Here is a 20958-nt window from a genome sequence, read left to right as displayed (position 1 = left end):
AAACCACGCAAGCCTCAGGCGACTGCAGTCAACAGCATTCTCAAAGGAAGAATCACATCCTAAGCATGTCCTCTGGGAGAGCAAGTGAATCAGCAGCAAGCATTATAAACACAGATTGACAGTACCCAAAGCCTCTCCTTCTGCAAGAGCATCTGGAGATGCCTCTCTTTCCATGGACTGCTGCTAACAGCACCTGCGTTAAGAGAGAATCCAACGCATTTGATTGCCAGCTTAGAGACTTCAGGACAGGGCTTGTGAGCAGCCCAGGGCTACAGGACAGGATTCAGGGGAGGTGCTGGAGCCGGGGGCAGCTGCACAGGGTGAGCGGCACTCAGGGAACCTCAGGTGGAGCTCTGCTGTGTTGGGGGAAGCACCTGGCATCTGTGCCTGCAGCGGGGTCTGCCTCCTTCCCCTCTTCCCTTCTCTCAGCTCTCGGGTAACTCCCCAGGGCTGCCCTCCCCTGGCTCCAGTAGACCGGGACCCTGCCGTGGTGGGCGCTTCGAAGCTTCCCCTCCTGCCAGCCCCAGGTGGCCAGCGGGCAGGAGACAGCCCCGCACCGGCCAAAGGGGCTCCCTCACCTCACTGCTGGTCCTGGCCCCCACCCGCCCCCGGGAAGCACCCCTGGCACACAGCCCTGCCGCTGCACTGGCGGAAGAGCTGCTCTGTCCCTGTGCAGGACTGGCACACCAGTTCTGTGCTTTGCACGCCGAGCGCCTGCCAGCAGTGTGCCCGTGGGGCGGCAGCGGCGTTTTCTTACCGGGAGGCAGCAACAAGCGCGGCGGCACCGCACCGCAGCATCGCATTGCCGGTACTGGCGACCGGCAGCGAGCAGCACGGCAGCGCCTGTGTGGCTCGCACCTGCAGTACCGGGTTTGCTTCGCCAGGCGGCAGCACTGAGCACGGGCGAGTGCCAAACCCCGCACGTGAAGCGCCCCAGAGTATCTCTGTTCAGTCGGCTTGAAGCGCACAGCAAACCACACAAAAACGAGAACAAAACTACACCGGGGCCGCAGGAGTAGCACATGCTCCACATAAGCCCGAGAGCAATGCGGCGGCGTGGCAGCAAAAACTAAACCTACCTGCACGCACTGGCAAACACAGGATGGGTGCTCGGCCCTGGGTGCGGAAAGACTACACCTCCCAGGATGCTCCGCGGAGCCATCATGGCGAACCGGATGCCTCGTGCCTCAGGACTTCAGCTCCCGGCATGCTCTGCGAAGCCATAACGGCCAACCGCAAGCCCTGTACCCCAGGACTACAGTTCCCAGCATGCCGCACAAAGCAGCCGTTCCTGTGGGGCACACCGTTACCCCTGCGCCGAGCGCCACTGCAGAGCCTCGCAACCCCCAGCGCGGACGCTGGCAGCCCCCACCGCTGACTGCAGCACGCCGCAGCACGGCCGCGCCCCCGCCACTTCCTGTACCCGCACACAGACCGCGCCAGCCCGGCCGCTGCGCTCCTCGGGGCTTTTTCCGAGACCCGCCGGTCCATCGCCCGTCCCCGCTCACCTTCTCCATCGCTGCAGGCGCAGCCGCAGCCCGGCGGCGCTCGGGACCGCTCCACGCCCCCCGTGGCTCGCACTGGCCCCTCCACGGCCACCCGGGGCAGGGCAGCACCAGCCCCTCCAACAGCACCCACCCCTTTACAGGGAGGGGCCGTCTCCATCACCCTCACTGCCCGCACCTGGGGCTCCTCCAGCCCCGGCCCACAGCCAGAGCCCAGCAGGAACTGGGGGCCATTGGCTGACCCCCACACTGCATCACCTCCTCCCCTGGACTCCTCACAGCCCCTGTCCCCATACAAAGGGAGCAGAAACGCAGCCATGAAGTCAAAGGAGACAGCAAGTGTTTATTCAGTCACGCACATAAGTCCGAGCAGCGAGTCTGCTCTGGAGCTTGCAGCCTCCGATCCCCTCTCCGTGTCACTGGAACGACTGCCAAGTCATTCCAGGAGCCACGCTCGTTGGTTCGGCAGGGAACGTACAGTCGGTCGGCTGTGTCCTGGAGCACCAGGCTGCTGGGCAGACTTGGAGGCTGCCAAAAACAAAGAGCAGGGCGCAGAACACTACAAGATAAAAGAGGCAGCTTGCCAGATAGGGGGTGTAGTGAGAAAGCACGAGACAGGAAACAGGATAGCGAGAAAAGGACGGGGACAGGGAGCCTGACAGAGGTGGGCAAAGAAGCAGCGGAGAGAGGAAAAGAGGCAGCAGAAAGAGGGAGAGGGAGCAGGACAAAGACCAGCAAAGAAGGATCGGGAGCAGGATGGAGATGCAGGAAAAACCTGAGCCAGGCAGCATGACAGAAAGGGAGGTTAAGACAACTAGGTGCAGGAAGCCAGACCAAGAGAGATGGAGAAAGCTAAAGCCATAACAAGAAAGGGAGGAATGAAACAACAGTGAAAGGGAGCTGGCACATCAAAGGTTGGACAGAAGAGATGACAACAAGGGGACAACACAAAACAAACCATACAGCTGCATGCTTAGAGGGCAGAGAGGGAAGAATTAAGAAATAGGGACAAGGAGCCTGAAAAATATAGAGAGCTGGAGAACAAACAGTATAGCAATGCATACAGAAAGAACAGGGGCAGAACTGTAAATCAGGTGCATCAGGGAGCCAGAGACAGCAAGCTGGATAAAGGAGAAAAAAACAACGGGCTAGAGGGCACAGAGGGAGGAAATGGAAAACCAGAGACTGGGAGCTGGACAGAGAGAGGCAGAAATAAAAAGGGCCAGAGCAACAGCTCACAGGGCAGAGAGGGAGCAATGGATAAATAGGGACAGAGGACCAGACAGAACACAATGTAAAATAATAGGACAGGACTGGCCTACAGGGAAGAGGGAAGAATTAAAAAACGGGGACTGGGAAGCTAGACAGAGTGACATGGAGAAAGAAAAAAACAACAGTGACGGCTTACAAGACAGATAGGGAGCCACAGGCAGAGAGAGATGGAGGGGAAACAATCAAATAGCGTGCAGCTGCAAGACAGAGAATGTAGAATTTAAACTGAGCATTATAACCAGGTGGGCTAGCTTTGTGGATTTAGCCCCTAGCACCCATCTCTGTGCAGAAATTACAGAAATAAATACCTCTGCTCTGTGCATAAGCCTGGCGTACTGCGCACTGGGTAAACAACCCCAGATTTGGGACAGCAAGAGGGATAGGGAGCAGGACAGAGAGATGGAATGGGAAAGGAAAAAATGGTGGGAGGCTGAACAAAGGCAAAGAGAAACAAAGACAGAAAGCAGGGCACAGGAATGAAAGCAAAATAAAAAAGCAACGGCCTGCAGGACCGTGACAGAGAAATTAAAAAACAACCACGGGAAGCAGCACAGAATGACAAAGAGAGAATAAAGGGACAGAGAGCAGGACAGCTCTGGAGGAAAAAAATCAACTGTGATGAGCACTGAGAGAGAAAGACCAAGAAATAAAAAAGATAGTGAGGGAAAGAGAAAGGAAAGAAGAGACACCCAGCTGTACAGGGGAGTACAGTTAGAAAAGACAGGAGAGCAAATGGGACAGAGAGAGAAAAACAGAAAATAAAGTGGGAGGAAGCAGGGCAACAGGACAAAACCAGGAAAAAATAGGAGTGAGATTTGGACAAAAATAGGAGTGAGATCTGGTGAGCACTGACCAAGGAAAAGAGACAGAAAGAGGGACACGGAGAAGGCAGAGAAAAGAAACAGCAGCAGCAGGATGGAGATGGGAAAAAAACATCAACTTAAGATTGTCAGGAGGACAGAGAAGAACATGAATACAAGCAAGGATCGGGACAAAGGAACATAGTGAGAAACGACACGACAGGGCACAAGACAAACTGACAGACAAAACAAAAAGAGAGAGACTGTGCACTCGTGAGAAGCACAAGTGTTGGAGAAACTTAGATCTTGAAAGGGCTACAAAGGCACATCAACTTAATAAAACAGGCCAGGGAACAGCATGAAGGCCCAGAGACAGCAAGAGATGAACAGGAAGGAGAAAAAGGGCAGTGAGAGGCAGAATGGAAGAAAAACAGCAACACCAAGCAAGACAAAGGGATAAAGCAAGAAAGGGAAGGGAGTAGAGAGACAGGAAGGCAGGGACTCAGAGCAGCACGTACAGGCACAGGGAGGACACAAAAGCCAGAAAACAGACCAGGGAAATTGCAAAGAAAAAAAAAAAAAAAAAGTGGGCCAGCATAAAGGGAAATAAAAGGAAAAAACAGTGATGGGTGCAGGACAGAGCCAGAGGATGAAAAAAAGGAAGGAGAGAGGGGAGAACAAGAGCCCACATAGAAAAAGAAAGGGTGCTGTACATGAAGAGTAAGAAGGAGAAAGATAAAGACTGAGAAAACCAGAAAAATAGAACGAGAAGAGAGATACAGGGAAGCCAAGAAAATCACAGCAGCATGAGAAAGAAAAAGGGAAAGAGAGGCAGCTGGGGGAGGGCCAAGGAGGCCCTGAGATGGAGAGGAGGGGAGAGGGGCCCCGAGGGCCTGGGACTCACCACAGCTCTTGGCGCTCCAGGAAGAGTTTGCCAGTTCAGACCCTTCTTTCTCCTCTTTTCCCTTCCTCTTCTGTCACTCCAGTTGCTTGACTGTCCCCAACCTAAGAAAAGAGGGGGATGCGTTACAGCTCTTATGAGACAAAGCTCCCTAGAAACGTAGCCTCGCTTACCCAGTACTTGACCATACCCCGTTTTAAATTATGCGTACAGACCCTGCGGTGCACTTTGGCAATCTAGACTGCGGCAGCCGTCAAATTGGGATCTTCCTCACCCAGAGAGGCAGGCTCTCTCTTGCACACAGCGGGAGGCAGCTGCCGGTCAGACGGCCTTCAGTTATGTCTTCCGGAATACCGATCCACAGTGACAGGTGGCTGCCTTCGTCCGACCGGACTGCGCACCAGCTTGCGGCTTTGCCACCCCCTTGCCCTTGAGAGAGTGGCTACCTGGAGCGGCTCCACAACCACTGCTGCCCAAAACAGCAGAGGAAAAGGCACTAAAAAGCAACGACAAAGAACAAAGACAAACCGTCAAGACACTAGGAATGACATCAAGAGCCTAAAGCATCAGCCAGGCAGGGCTTGCAGCTGACCTTGTGCGGTGGTTTAACCCCAGCCAGCAACTGTGCTCGCTCACTGCCCCCGACCCTGTGGGATGGGGAGAGACTCAGAAAGGTCAAAGGGACAATTCTTGTGACTTGAGATAAAAACAGTTTAATATTAAGGAAAAAACCAACCACCACTGGTAAGGAAAAGTGGAACAAAAAAAAAAAAAATAGGAAAAGAAAACCCAAGACATGCAACTGATACAAATGAACACACTTGTAAGTTTCTAATGAAAACATTTAGAGTGTTTTCATTTTAGAATGGAAACAATCTCCATAAAAGTTGGGGGTGGGGGGCACTGGGCAAGTTGGGGAACACAGGCAGCGCCCCAAGGATCCCGAGACAGAGGGGTCGTGGGGAGGCAGCGCCAAAAAGCGGGGCGTCGAACAGGGCTGGAGCAGTGGGAACAGGGACACAAAACAAGAGTGCCAGGCACGCAAAGGGCAAAACACAGGGGAAAAAAAACTCACAAGGGAGGAAAATCTCGCACAGGGGGGTGTCTTAGTGAAAAGCATTTGGAAGTGATACAGGGAATTAACTGTCTGCTAAATATTGCTTGATTTAGAAGACTGTCTGCATATTGCTTGATTTAGGAGACTAACTGTCTGCTAGACAATGCCTAACAATCCTGTTTGCCTTGAAACTCACTTAAGCTTATCAGGGACTGGTACTTGTCAAGAAACTGGTATGCTTGACATATTAGTCCTTGACGAAAAGGACATGATAACAGGAGCTGCAACGTTGGTCAGAAGTTATTAAGAAACTGCTGAAATCCCCAAGTGAAAGGAGAGCATGGGTGAATGACTAAAGTTCATCTAGAGGAAGATCAGACCCCTGAAGAAGTAAACGACCACCAGAGACAGATCTGAAATGCTAACGCAAGTGGTTTTTTAATAACCCCGCCTCGCTTATGCACATGTATGTCTGTATTGTGCAATCCTATGAATGTGTATACCTGCACCGTATACATTTTTGGTAAAATGTGCTGTCAGTGTGCGTGCTGTTGGAGAAGCAATCCCCCACGCACCCGGTGCCGAATAAACATGCCTGCTTTATAACTCTCTCCGAGTTGTAGAGTTTGATCCACGCGTCAGGAGGGCTGAGAAACACAGAGCGGGACAGTGGGGATGGATACGAGGGAGAGATGGACACGCAAGGACAAGGGGTACGTGTGGGAAGAAAGGTGCATAAGGATGACCTATAGCAGGGAGTCCACGCAGGACAATCCACAGCACATAACTCACCCGGCATAACCTGCACGAGATGACCCACACCGGACAATGGACCCACAATGTGCAATCCCCAGCGAGAACCCCTCCATCTCCCACTGGATCACACCAACTTTCCCCAAATTGAGTGGCATTTTTTTTTTCCTTGTCCATAATATACAAATTACTTTCCCATGGCCAGACTATGCTCCAGACCACACCTCATTTGATTTTTCTTGTGTCTGAATATTTAGTTAAAAGACTACAGAAGGAAAGTGCCACATTCTTAACATTCACTTTAAAATCCATGTGGCAAGTCCCTTAGGAAAAATGCAGTCACACATCTCAGATGTACCTTGTACTTGCAGACTGCTACGGCTCCTTTCCATCCATCTCGTACTTTCATGGCCAAGGAAAGGGCGACCACGGTGAAACGCTGGCAGTCGACATTCAGCAGAGAGAGGGAAAAACCCCTTAGTTTAAAGCTAGGCAGGAATCTAACTCTTCCTTTTGGGGCGAGGTTTCTCAGGACTAAAACCACGTGAAGGACAGAGTATTTTGCAGCACCCTTGGTACAGCTGTTGATACCGGCCTTTAAAGCTTTTGCATTTTTCAGACACCCGGGCCTTTTTTTGACTCATTGGCAGCTTTAGTTTCACTCGAACCGCTGTCCTACATACAGGCAGGGGACAGACACAGATGCCTACATACATTTTCTCAACCCTAAGTACAGCCGAGATCTCCTCACCCTCTATGTGCCAAGTTGAATATTTGTTTGTTAAGGAGCACAGCAACACTTCTGTCCTTGTGAACTGCCTCCGAGCAGAGGAGGGCTCTGGGATTTCCTGGACGCCAGTGCTCCCACTTTCACTGTCAACTCCGCACGGCCACCCACCGGAAAAAAGGCCTCAAAATAACAAATGTTGGACGATTGCTGCCACACCAAAAGTGCCAGCACTGAAAGCTCGTGCTGCTCCTCGCCAGCCCTTGCCAGCACCTCTACAGGCCCACAAACATTATCCAGCCTAGAGACTGCATAAAAGGCAGACCGCCCCAGGCTGCAACACTCTTGCCCAGCGTACACTGACCAGTAACGTCTCCCCCTTCACCTTCCCGAGAGAGACTGTTCCCAGGGAGCCCTCTTCCTCCCATCAATTTACTACACCCTCCCTGCAGTTTTCAACCTTGTTCCCTCCTTGGCTGTGGTCCCTCAACTTAGCTCTCAAAGGGCCAGAAATCAGATTCCATCCCCAAAACAACAACCCCACGCTAACTAAGATGGTGCTGTGCTCACCCAGCTCCTCATCACCATCTGAAAAAAAAAAAAAAAAAACAACCCAAAAATAAAACCTACCAAACAGCACCGCCCTTCAACATCACACCACTTACCACCAGTCTCTTCTGTGGCACTCTCCTCCTCAAAAGCGCCGCAGTGCTCTGCTCACCGGCTCCACTCATTCCCAAGAAGTCCGACGCCACAACTGCCGCTCGTGGTGCTTCAGATGCTGAGAGACTCAAAGCTCAACTTACTTTTTCTGGGGTGTAGGTAGAAAAAAATAGGTGTCATACCAAGCTAACTAGGAAAGTATGTCATTACATGCAATGACAACATTATCAAAAACCACCTGCTTTAGCTTCCTACAAGAAAACAAATGCTCCAGGGTTATGCTTCATTTCTAGCAAGACCATGCATGCTATCTAACTTCTACCAGAGCTACATTCTGGACAGGGCTGAATGACAAATGTAGCAGAACGTGGTGGCTCGCACACGTGGCCGACAGAGGCACGGAGCTCCTGGCACTGCGTCCTGGTGTCTGCTCTGTCAGGGAGGGCTCAGATGGATCAGCCACTCCTTGCTGGAGGCACCTGCCTGTGATTCACTCCTCAGTCCCCTCCAGCAGCCATGCCCAGGCGGCCCCCTTTACAGCTGGAGGCCCCTCATACAGCAGGGCCAGGGCCAGGCCCACCCTCAGCCTCACTGGACCCATCTGGGGCTGCCCCACCTCCAGCCCCAGCTGGAGCCCACCAGGAGCAGGGGCCCTTGCCAAAGCCCCACAGCACATCACCCCCTCCCCTGCAACTGTCCTCAGCCACAAGCTCTGCACCCAGGGGCTGCAAACACATCCAGGGGCACAGAGGACGTCACAGACAGTGAGATACAGAACAGAAAAAAAAAAACAGTGATAGTACGCAAGACAAAGAGATAGAGAAAGAAAGATAAGAAAAGAAAGAGAGAGATAGGAAGGCAGAGGCACAGGGCAGGCACGCAGAGGCGCAAAGAAAAGCAGGCCAGAAAACAGGCTGGAGAAATTAGTTGGGGGGAGAATACAGATGCAGATCAGGACAAAGAAATGGAAAAGGCAAAAACAGCAATGGGCTGCAGGACAGAGACAGAGAACAAAAAAAGGAAGGAGAGGGGCAGGACAAAAGTGCAGGGATAAAAACAAAAGGAAGCTGTAGAACAAGAGATTTAAAGGGAGAGAGAAAGGGGGAACAGGATAGAAGAACAGAGAGAAGAGGAGAGGTAGAGGGAAACAATAACAACAACAATAAATCACAGCAGCTTGGGAAAGGTAGGTAGGAGGCCAGGGGAGCGGCAGGGAAGGACAGGGACGCACAAGAGAGGAGGCGGAGCCCCAGGGGCCGGGGACTCACCACAGCTCTCACTCCCGGCACTGCTGGGAGAATCTGACAGGTCAGATGCTGCTTTCTGCTTCTCTCCTCTTCTGTAACTCCGACCACTTGGCTGTCCTCCACCTAAGAGAATACGTGGGTGTCTTACAGCTCTTAGACAAAAAGCTTCCTAGACACAGCCTCGCTCGCTCATGCACTACGCGGCCATACCGTGCTTCAGGTTCCACATACAGACTGTGCAGTGCGCACTGGCGGTCTGGCCTGCTGAAAAGTACAAAGAGGGATCCTTCCTCACCCGGAGAGGCAGGCTCTCTCTCACCTGCAGTAGGAGGCAGCTGCTGGCTGGCTGGCCTTTGGTTTCTTCTTCTTTACCTTTCTGTGGCCTCTCCAGCTTCAGCTGCAGCAGCTCCTCTCCACAGGCAGTAAGCGCTCCATCCGTTCATTTTCGCTCCCGCACCGCCAGGAGAGCGCGGCCGGGCAGAGACAGCCCACACAAGCCTGAGGCGAGTGCAGTCAACAGCATTCCCAAGGGAGGAACGGACAGCCACGGCCTCTGGGAGAGGGAAAGAAGAAGCAGCGACCGTTATTACCGCACGCGGCCCCTGGCCGGAGCGCCTGCTGCCGCAGGGGATTCTCCAGATACACTGAGGTCCCCCCTCGCAGCCTTCAGGGCAGGGCGTGGCCCGGTGCTACGGGACAGGCCTCAGGGGACACGCCGGAGCGGCGGGCAGCTGCACGGGGCCGGGGGAGGCTCAGGGGGAGCTCTGACAAGCTGGGGAGGTGCCCGGCGTCTCCGCCCGGGAGAGGGGCCCCCTCCTGCCCCTCTTCCCTCCTCTCTGCTCTCGGGTCACTCCCCGGGGCTGCCCTCGCCCGGCTCGGCTCCGAGCGGGCGGCTTGAGGCTCCCCGGGCGGGCAGGAGACAGCGCTGCAGCCACGAAAGGGGCTCGCTCACCTCACGGGTGCCCTCGGTACTCACCCATCACCGCCGCCGGGACCCGCCGGCCGCACACCGCCATGCTGCTCCCGGGCACAGCGCATGCACGAGGGAGGCTGACATCTGCGCATGCGCGAGAGTGGCCCGGCATCCGCGCATGCGCAGTTGGAAATCAGTGGCTGCCAGGAGAAGGGCAGAGTAATGCGCATGCGCAGCCGGGGCCCGGCAGCCGAGCATGCGCGGTCGGGCGGCTGAAGCTGCCAGGATAAGGGCAGGGCAATGCGCATGCGCTGCCGGGGCCCGGCACCCGAGCATGCGTGGTCGGGACTTTGAAGCTGCCAGGAGAATGGCAAAGCAAAACGCGTGCGCGGTGGTGGCTCCCCTCCCGAGCATGCGAGTTCTGGCATCTGTGCCTGCCAGAAGGGCAGAGCAGCGCGCATGCAAGATTCCTGAGCTGCAGTTCCCGCTTTCGGTCACCAGGCGGCAGCAGCGAGCTCGGTGCCGTGTGGGCACTGTGTATGCGCGACTCCGAGCTGCAGTTCCCGCTTTCGGTCACCAGGTGGCAGCAGCCCCCTACCGCTCCGGTCCTGGGTGTTCAGCCGGACGAGCCACGGCCGGTTCCTCCCTCCCGTTCGCGCCGTCCGCAGCCGGTCACCCCTTCCCGGGGCACGGCTGCCCCTTTCCCCCCGCGCAGCCTGGGCAGTGACATTTGTGGCCTCTGTACCAAAAAGCGTCCCCGTGGGAGGGGGAGAGAATGAGAAGGGTGAAAGTGAGGAAACTCGTGGGTTGAGATGAAAACAGTTTAACAATTAAGAAGAAACAAACCACCACCAATACCCCTTGTGAGGAAAAGAGACAACAATAAACCCCCACAAAAAAAAAAAATGATAAAACTGAAAACAATTGCAAATTATAAATTAAAACAACTGAGATGGAGTGAGGTGCAGGGAAGCAGGTGGGAGGTTTCAGTTTGGGGATGTGGGGGGCAGGCATCACCCCAGGGTCTGCAGGCAGAGGGGTTACGGGGGGCAGGGTCAAATACAGGGAGGCAGAGCAGGGGTGGAGAGGGGAGTGAGGGCACAAGACAGGAGGGCAGGGGGCACGGTGGGGGGGCAATCACAGGGGAACATTTCAGTGGAAAGCATTTGGGAGGGTGCAGAGACACGGGGGGGGGCAGGAGGGATGGACACGAGGTGGGGATGGATGGGGACGGACGAGGTGGGTGTGGGTAGAAAGGTGCATGGGGGGACATGTGTGGGGATGACCTACACCGGGGGTCCACTTGGAATAATCCACAGCAGACACAACTCACCTGGGATGACCTGCAACGGATAATCCACTCCAGGTAACTGACTCAGACCGGGTAATCCACACAGGGTAATCCCCAGGACTGTCCCTCCATCTGACAGCCTTTCACCCCAGATTGTTCCCAAATTAAGGTGGTGTTTTTCTTTTTTGCTTTCCCATAATATTAAAATCCAGGTTTTTGGCATTTTTTGCCAAAATATTCAATTTTGGGGTTTTTCAGCACTTTTCCACAACATAAAAATTAGCAATTTTTGCTTTTGGTTTTGTGCACGAAAATGGAAGGATGCGAGGGGGTGCTTTCCAGCTGCAGAAATCCAGGCTGATCTGGCTTTTTTGGGAGCCAGAATTAGACTATTAGGATATTTTTTCCCCCTCAAACTGATTTTAATTGGGTTCCCCCCAATTGCAGACCCATATTCAAAGTTTTGGGGTATGTTTGTGCTGCACTGGCAGCTCCTACTCTGTGTGCACAGCCCCGCAGGTGAAAATCCCCATGTTGGGGCATTGGCTCCAAATAGAGATAGGAAAAGGAGGAAAAGGGGGAAAAGGAGAAGGGGCAGCTTTTGAAAGCACTTTTCTCTCTTCAATAGAGATGGGAGGGAGCAAGTTTTTACATCTTTTCTGCAAATAGGGTTTCTTTCCATTATAAAAACCTTACACAGCACAGACATTCACACATGTATCTATTTACACACACGTTTCATATATATTATCTATTTACACTTTATATACATTATCCATTTAGACTTGTATACTCCCCCTCCGCCCCCATCCCAGGACACCAACCGCCCCCGAACCCTGTTGGCCCCGGGCTCTCCTCAGCGGCCAGCCCTTGCTGCTGCACCCGCGGGGCACTCGCTGGAGACAGAGTCAGAAGCCTCCAGACACAGGGCTGGGCCCTCACCCTCAGTACGCCGAACGACTGGCAGGCAAACCTGGGCTGGGGTGATCTACCAAGCACCACGAGACACCGACAACCAGACACTTGAAAAACAAAAATCCCAAATTGTATTTCAGCAGGTTAAAAAAAAAAAAAATAGCACAGAAGAAAGTAGAGGAATTCAGTCAGAACAAGGGATAGCATAGTAGTGGAGCTAAACGAGGATTCTAGGTAAACAGGTCAACTCAAAATACAACACATCTTTAAAAGCTAGAGCAATCTGAACACTTAAAATCAGTATTAAGAATAATTGAGATGATCTGAACACATTCATAGTGTAACAGTAACAACTCTTGCTGGTGTTGGAAAAGTTCTCCTCCCTTCCTCTCAGCACGGCTGCAGGGAGCCTCACCCCTGCCAGGCTGCAGGACAAGGGTGTACCGGCAGCAGCATCTACGCTCACGGATCCACAGCAACAGCCCTTGCCCTGCTGCTGCACATCTTCTTTGCTTGGTCAATAAAGCTGAAAGTAAAGTGTAAAAATAAAAAATAAAAAGCACTTCTCATTAATTCACTTTATATTAAAAAGATGTGTTTATGTTTACCTAAATCCAATTTAAATGCTTGTACTAGAAAAAGTACGTTATGTTCCTTTCGCATGAATTTAAATCATGGAGTCATTAACTGATATAATTAAATTATCTGTCTCCGAAATACACAGTTACCACTTGACTAGGGGTTTTTTTGTGTGTTGCGTAATTAGGAGGGGCATCTGGCCAGCTGCACTGCCCAAGAGAGTCGCTGCTGAATCGCCAGGGAAATTCACAATTGAAAGTGAGACAGAACTAAAGTACTTCAGAGCGCTCCATCAAAAGATTGGGAAAAGAACCCTGAAACATTCAGTTGCCTCTTTTTAAACACGTAGAGCAAATACCTAACTGCTTAAGTACACCTAATAAATTGTATGCTGCAGGTACTTGGCAGTTACAGTTTAAACAATGCAAGTCCATTTGTAAGCTACACAATTCTAACTTTTTTTTTTTTAAGTTTTATTTATGAAAGAAAAATGAGTGAGATAAGAGATTCCTCATATGGTTTTACTTTCAAAATAAAAGAAAAAACAAACAAACCACATCCCATCCCCAGTTCTAAAATCCATAAGGCTACCAAAAAGGACTGGCAGATTCGCTAATGCCTTTGGCTGTACTGAAGCACACAGAGGAACACGTTTTTACGATATTTCAACTGTTACAACCAAGACCTCAAAGGCCTGCACTGCCATCAACTTTTGGAAGACCGTGCTGGGCTTGGGTGTTTGGAAGGAAATTGAGATGAGTTTCCTTTTTTTTTTTTTTTGAGAGAGAGTGAAATGTCTTGTTGATGATGACTTCTACTGTCAAGTACATCATCTCTGAAGATCCACTCTGATTGGAAGTTCATAAAATGCAACTTATTTGAATGAGAAAGATTTCCATTCTGGAAAAACTCTTTCCAACTGAAGTCAAAAGTTACACACTGCAGGTTAAGGAAAAAGGGCATCATTGAAGCAGCAACTCACCAAAACCACATCAGGATTCACTCTTGTCACTAGTGACAAGGCTGCTAACGCTTCTTGGGAAAGCCATGTAAGCAATACCAAATTCTCCTGTTTTGTCCATGTCTCTTCTTTGGTTTTAGTACAGATGGTAGTATCTCAGAAAGGTTTTCAAGTACTACTATAAGATCCTTTAAAATCCTACTGACTGAAAAAGCATAAAGCTTTTATCACAAGCACCTGAACTCTTACTAACAGTTTCCCTCCTCTTCTAGTACAAAGCTATTTTCACAGAATCATTTAATTGTAAGTGTACAGAAATGGAAGATTACGCTTCAAGGGTGAGAAAATAAACAGAGGGAAGTAAGCTTTGCATAGGCATAACATGCTCCAGAACAAGCCTTATTTTTACCATTTGTGTTAAAATATTTCATATAAAAATATAGAAGGAGAGTTGGCACATTCTTACCATTAGCTTTGAAGTCCATAGTACCTTAGGAAAAGTGAGGGCACACATCGTAGACGTACCTTGTACCTGCAGACCGCTACAGCTCCTTTCCATCTGTCTTGTACTTTCACGGCAGGAGAAAGGGCGACCAGAGTGAAATGGTGGCAGTCGACATTCAGCTGAGAGGGGGAAAACCCTTTAGCTTAAAGCTAGGTAGGAATCTAAAGCTTCCTTTTTGGGGGAGGTTTGCCAAGACTACAACCAAGTGGAGGAAAGAGTATTTTGCATCACCTTTCGTACAGCTGTTAATAATGACCACCAGAGCTTTTGCACTTTTCAGACAACTGTACCTTTTTTTGACTCATTGGCAGCTCTAGTTTCACTAGAACCGCTGTCCTAGATACAGGCAGGGGACAGACACAGATGTCTACATACATTTTCTCAACCCTACATACAGCCAAGATTTCCTCACCCTGTATGTCCCAAGTTCAATATTTCCACTAAAGAGTACAGCAAATCTTCTGCCCTTGTGAACAGACTCCTTGAAGAGGAAGGCTCTGGGATTTCCCTGACGACCAGCGCACTGACGTTTACCATCACCTTGGCCTGGCCACTCACAAGAATAAAATTCCTAAAAATAAAGAACGTTGGACAATTACTCCGACAGCGAAAGTGCCAGCACTGAAAGCGCATGCTGCTCCTCATCGGCCCTTGCCAGCGCATCTAAAGGACCACAAACATTGGGGTTCTGGGCTTTCCTAGACAACCAGTGCTCCGACGTTTACCATCACCTCAGGCCAGCCGCCCACCAGAAAAAAGGCCTCTAAATGGTAAACCTCGGATGACTGCTCCCACACCAAAAGTGCCAGCACTGAAAGCTCTTGCTCCTCCTCACTGGCCCTTGCCAGCGCATCTACAGGCCCACAAACATCATCCAGCACAGAGACTACATAAAAGACAGAACAACACAGGCTGCAACTCTCTTGCCCAGCGTACCCTAGCATCACGCTGACTATTAAAACCCCAAAAATAAAACCTATCAAACAGCACTGCCGTTCACCATCACACAAGTTACCACCAATCTCTTCTGCGGCACTCTCCTCCTCAAAAGCACCACAGTGCTCTGCTCACCTGCTCTACTCCAATGCCGCAACTGCTGCTTGTGGTGCTTCAGACGCTGAGGGACGCAAAGTTGCTGTTGCGCTCCTGGGAAATGACCAGACCCACAGTCCTCTTTTCTCCTACCCGGCTCACTTCAAATGCTCGTGCAGTTTCAAAGTCAGCCTGCACAGAAACTACAAAACCAAAGAGGAACACGTCACTGAGTTACGACAGGATACTTTGCTCTTAGACACCAACCCAGTAGACAACCGCCTCACCTTCTTGGACCGCTCAGCAGCACAGGACTTTACCTCTCCAAGCCTGCTTGCTGCACCTGGAAAAAAAACCAGAAGAAAGGCACATGCTGAGATACTGCCCAGAACTGCAGCCTGCCTGCACAGCTGCCTGTCTCTCCCTCTTTTGCCTTGGCTGCTCGCTGGCCCTGCGTCTTCCTTTTACAGGTTGCCATGCCGAGGCTCGGCTACCACCTCTAAAACACCAACAAGGCTTCAACCTTCACCAGCACCATCACGCCTCACCAAGAACACCCCAACAATCACCCCTCACCTTCCCGAGTCAGCTCCAGTGCTGACATCCCAGAGAGTTCACTCCCTGCTTCCACCCTCAAAACAACCCAAACCAGAAGCTACTCCTGGAGCCCTCAGTCACATCTTCCCTCCGACACCACACGACCACCCCACCTTCTTACAGTGATCGTTGCCCTCCTCTGTCAGCCTTTGGTGTACAGCTCATCCCTGCGCATCAGGGAAAATGATACCAAACAATACCGGGCGGCCGGCGGGCAGGAGACAGCCCCGCACCGGCCAAAGGGGCTCCCTCACCTCACTGCTGGTCCTGGCCCCCACCCGCCCCCGGGAAGCGCGCCCGGCACACCGCCCTGCCGCGGCAGAGGAGGCGGCGGCGCTGCTCTGTCCCTGTGCGGGGCCGGCGCTGCAGTTCCGCGCTTTGCGCGCCGAGCGCCCGCCGGCAGCGCGCACGTGGGGCGGCAGCGGCGTTTCCTTACCGGGAGGCAGCAACGAGCGCGGCGGTACCGCACCGCGGCGCCGCACGGCCGGGATCGGCGGACAGCAGCAGGGAGCACGGGCGACCGCCACACCCCGCGTGCGCGATGCCCGACCTGCAGCATCGCTATTCGGGCTGCCGCACCGCTCGTCGGGGAGCGGCCGCAGCTGGATGCCGCAGAAAAGCACACAAATCCGGCAATAAAACTACAGGTGGTGCCGCACTGCGGAGGCTGCGGCGCTGTCAAGGACTACGCGACACCAACGAGTCCCCCAAAAGTACAGTTCCCGGCAGACACTGGCAATCACGGCATGACCGCCCGGCAGCCGAGTGCGGAAAGACTGCACCTCCCGGCATGCTCCGGGAGCCATCATGGCCAACCAGAAGCCCCGTTCCCCAGGACCCCAACTCCCAGCATGCCGCGGAGGCAGCCTTCCGTGCGGGGACACCGCTCCCCCTGCGCGGCTCAGGACAGCCCCTGCCGCCGGCTGTGTTGAGGCGCAGCTCTCCTCACCAGCCGCTCGCTCCGTGTCTCTGACACGCACACCGCCAGCCCAGCCGCCCCTCTCAGGCACTACCGCTCTCCTCGCAGCTTTCCCCGGGACCCACCGGTCACTCGCCTGGGCCCCACTTACCTTCTCCCTCGGCGCAGCAGCAGGCCGGTGACGCTCGGTGACTGCTTCTCTCCTCTGTTCTCCCACACTGGCCCCTCCACGGTCAGCCGGAGCAGGACAGCACCAGCCCCTCCAGCAGCACCCACCCCTTTACAGGGAGGGGCCATCGCCATCAGCCTCACTGGCCACACCTGGGGCTCCTCCAGCCCCAGCCCTCAGCTGGAGCCCGGCAGGAACTGGGGGCCATTGCCTGACCCCCACGCTGCATCTCCTCCTCCTCTGGTGCTCCTCACAGCCTCTGGGCCCATGCAAAGGCAGTGCAAACGGAGCAGCCGTGAAGGCAAAGAGGATGGTGAGTGTTTATTCAGTCGCACACATAGCAAGTCCCAGGAGCGAGTCTCCTCTCGAGCTCAGGGCCTCTGCCGCTCCCCCTGCCCCTGAGACACCTCGGCAGTTGTTCCCAGAGCCGTGCTCATTGGTTCAATGGGGAACAGATAGCGGGTCTGCTGGCTCCTGCAGCACTGGGCTGCTGGGCCGAGATGGAGGCTGCCAAAAATGAAGACCAGGACACTAGAAGAGAAGAGTAGAAGTGGCAGCCAGCAGGACAGGGGAGGGTGTATCGAGAAAGCAGGAGGCAGGGACAGCGAGAGAAGGATGGGGACAGGGAACCTGACAGAGGTGTACAAATAAGCAGCACAGAGAGAGGAAGAGGCAGCAGAAAGAGAGAGAGGGAGCAGGACAGAGACCGACAAAGAAGGACGAGGAGCTAGATGGAGATACAGGAAAAACCTGAGATGGGCAGCGTGACAGAAAGGGAGGAAAGACTAACAGGTGCAGGAAACCAGACCAAGAGGGATGGAGAAAGACAAAAAGAAAAAGCAACAAGAACAAGGCAGAGAGGGAGGAATGAAACAACAGGGACAGGGAGCCAGGACAGCAAACAATAGAGGAAGGGGGCAGGAGGGTGACAAACCAAACCAACCACATAGCTACATGCTAGAGGGCAGAGGGAAGAATTAAGAAATAGGGACAGGGAGCCGGAAAAAGAGAGCTAGAGAGCCAAAAGAATAGCAATGCGTACAGAAAGAAGAGGAGGGGGTTGGAATTCTCAAACTGGGTCATTGAGGAGCCAGAGACAGAGAGCTAGAGAAAGGACAAAAGTGACAGGCTACAAGCCAGAGAGAGACTGAGGAAAAAATCCAGACAGGCTACATGGGGCAGAGGGAGGAATTACAAACTGGGGCCAGGGAGCCAGACAGAGAGAAATGGAGATTGCAGGGAACAGACGGGGCTCTGGAGCACAACACTAGAAGAGAAGGTGCTGTGGTTGCACCCTAGCATGCACCAAAAGGCAAAGAGGTATAATGAAACTTGAGGGACTTAAAGAATTCGCAAGTGGAATAGAAAGCAATTGGAGGGTGCTGAAGCAGGATGGCCAGCAGTTGTGAGGACACTGTGAAAAGTGGATTGATGGACTAGAGGACATACAGAAGGCTCTGACATACAATGAAGTAAAATGGAGGGGAAAGGAAAACAGTGACCCAGGAGCACACAAAAAAAGCACCTGTAAAACTGTTGAGACGGGGAGAAAGCTAAACAGAAAACTTTTTAGCACACTGTGAGATAAACACACAGCCCAGGGGCATGTGGAAAGGCACATGGAGACTTCAGGGGCAACCCAAAATGGGTATTGAAGGGTTCAGAGGGGTAACAGGTCACTGGGGCACTACAAAACACAAATGAAGGGTCTTGGTGCACTCCAAAAGGGCCACATGGCATTTTGTGGGGATAGCACTTAATTTGCTTCCCTCTATTTCAACTTCACCTTTTTCATACCTTGCCTAGATTGCTCCTATACATGGATGCCTGCCTCACAGAAGATAACTAAAATGAATGACCGAATCATGCAGCAGAGCTGCTTTTCTTCACATTGCTCTTCTTCAGAGGATTAACCTGCAAAACAAACCAAAAAGTCTAATGAAGCTGTGATTTTCAGAGAACTTCACCAAAGCTTTAAGCATGATTGATGGAAACACTTATCTTGACAGTACCTAAAGCTACATTTATCTATTATTTAGGACCTGTTTCTTGTTTAGATTGATTTTTATACTTTACTTAAGCTCCGTAATCTTCTGTGCCACATAGCCAGACAGCTCTAGTCCCTCCAGCCTTTACAACCCTTTTAGTAATTAAAGGTGGTAATTCATAGCATCCATTGTGCTGTGAGCTGGCATAACACATTTCTCCTGAGAATGCATCCCAAATCCGTGCTGTTTCCCACTGCATGACTGGGGGTTCCCATAGCCTTCAGTTTGCTCCTGTATTTTTCCTCAATCTTTTACTTGTTCATCTCAAGGTTTTCCTTAAGCATTGTGCACAGCACTGTTATCCCAGACTGTCCATATTAGAAAGTCCTCCTGCACATACAGAGGGTTAAAAAAGATATCTAAGCAAAAAAAAAAAAGAGAGAAAAAAAAAACCTGGTAGTCATCTATGTGTCCAACCATCAACAGTCTCCAACTACAAGATTCTCTAAATTCCTTATCCTCTAAAAGGCTACTGAGCAAAGGAAGAGAGAAAGGTCCCACCTGGTACTTTATTCAAACACCCCTTATAAACTAATGTTATTAATAAAAATCAAGATGCTATTAACAATAGTAGATAACTACTTACTTACACAACACATAATGTCAGTGGAAACTGGGACAAGATGTGGAGGATCTGTGCGAGGGTTTGGCAGTGTTTCAGCTCTATAGGATTGCTGCGGTCCCACTGCAGGTGACAAGATCAATCCCCGTGTGCCATGAAGCCGGCAGGACCCATGTCAGCCTCCAGTCGTGCTGGTGCCAAGCAGGCTGCAGACTGCCCAGCTGGGACTCAGTGTTTCCCCTTATTGATTCTAATGACACTTGTACTAACCAAGAATAAAATGTATTCAAGGGCTAGTTTGCTGCTGTTGACAGAGGGTTTGGGGGTGGTTTTGGCATTGACTGGGGCTTTGGGACAAGCTTTTGGGGATGTTCTGGAGTTAGTGAGGCATTTTGGGGTCTGTGAGGATGCTGGGGCAGGGTCTGGTGGTCGTTGAGGGTTGGGGGCAGAATATATAGGTTTAGGGTCTTGTGGCAAACTGGTTTGCAGGGGGCCTCTGTTGGGCCCTTATACAGGCAAGGTGCTAGCATGGTGTTAGAATGAGGGTCTCATTCCAGAAGGGTGCTTAGTGCATACCAATGCCACACATGCTTGTCCTGCTGCTGCTGGTTGCCTGGGGAGATGTCAGAAGCAATGAGTGACCCAGTGCAACATGTGGGTCTAGAAAGCCCAGTGACTTTGGGTCAGCTGTATGGGCTGAGCAAGGCTTGGGGATGCTGGTTGTGGTTTTCACTCAGTTGGTGCCCTGCTTAACTGACTCCCACAGCCTGTGCCTGGAGGGGTAGGAGAGGGCTCAAGGTGACTGCAAATGTCTGATTTGCTTCTCTAGTTAAAATTCTCAACTAATTCATTTGTGGCTACACTCATTGTGCCTAACGGAGAAACTGACCTTAAATCTGTTCAACCCATTGATCCTAGATGCTTTTGTGACTTCCTAGCACTCTAGGGCAGGCTTGCCAGAAGAAGAGCCGCCCTCCCTGGGATGCTGTGCCAAAGTTGTGCTCCAGGGCCGGCTGGCCGGCCTGCCTGCCTCCCCATACTTCTGTTATAAATGAGTTGAGTCCCAAAACAGGATTCCAATTATAGTTTCCAATTTATTGAATAGAGGCAAGCAAACAGCGCTGGGTGCGCTGGGAGTCTCCGCTCCATCAAGACGCACACCCCTTTGTTTACAGTTACAGTATTTATAACCTCTTCCGGTCCCCCATCGTGCCCATCTCCTTTCTGGGAGCTCACAATCTGCATTCCATTGGTTACTCACACTGTTCGCGGCAGGTACTGACTGGCAAAGAGCGTACCACTAGCCACTATACAGGTGTTCAGGCTAAAAGTAGAGAAGCGGCTGGTCCCATCTTTGGGGTTGTTTACGTGCCCATGGTCATCAGCCCCCAGCCCGCTTTTCCCGCCTTTTGTTCGCTCCATTGTCAAGTGTCCTTCTTATGCAAACAGCACTGTTACGCAGGTAAAATCCTTAATTATGTCAAACTACTAAGGCAGGAGTGAATCCTGACAAACACATTTTTAATAACTTAAATAAACCTC

At 51.9% G+C, this 20958-nt stretch overlaps 1 protein-coding gene across 14 annotated transcripts; it reads right to left on the bottom strand.

Moving 5' to 3' along the window:
* Nucleotides 1-1828: 1828 nt before the first annotated feature.
* On the bottom strand, nt 1829-9799 carry LOC147598784 (uncharacterized). Of its 14 annotated transcripts, none has more exons than XM_086760657.1 (10): nt 9571-9799; nt 9245-9478; nt 8943-9048; nt 7737-7811; nt 7586-7603; nt 6647-6727; nt 5071-5125; nt 4694-4974; nt 4482-4582; nt 1829-2064 (listed from the first exon to the last, which is right to left on the bottom strand). In XM_086760657.1, the coding sequence occupies exons 4-8, from the start codon at nt 7747-7749 to the stop codon at nt 4815-4817; spliced, it is 327 nt and encodes a 108-aa protein (XP_086616783.1). In that variant the 5' UTR covers nt 7750-7811; nt 8943-9048; nt 9245-9478; nt 9571-9799; the 3' UTR covers nt 1829-2064; nt 4482-4582; nt 4694-4814. The 14 variants fall into 14 exon arrangements, 9 of the variants coding, with proteins under 9 accessions (XP_086616783.1, XP_086616782.1, XP_086616787.1 ...); XM_086760656.1 differs by having other exon boundaries at nt 7737-7826; nt 8947-9048; nt 9571-9798; XM_086760661.1 differs by having other exon boundaries at nt 7737-7826; nt 8947-9048; nt 9298-9478; nt 9571-9798.
* Nucleotides 9800-20958: the final 11159 nt, after the last annotated feature.

The sequence above is a fragment of the Chlamydotis macqueenii genome, chromosome 16, assembly GCF_036417535.1.
Source record: "Chlamydotis macqueenii isolate bChlMac1 chromosome 16, bChlMac1.mat, whole genome shotgun sequence".
Classification (NCBI taxonomy): Eukaryota; Metazoa; Chordata; class Aves; order Otidiformes; family Otididae; genus Chlamydotis; species Chlamydotis macqueenii.
This window is presented reverse-complemented; position numbering and strand designations above follow the sequence as displayed.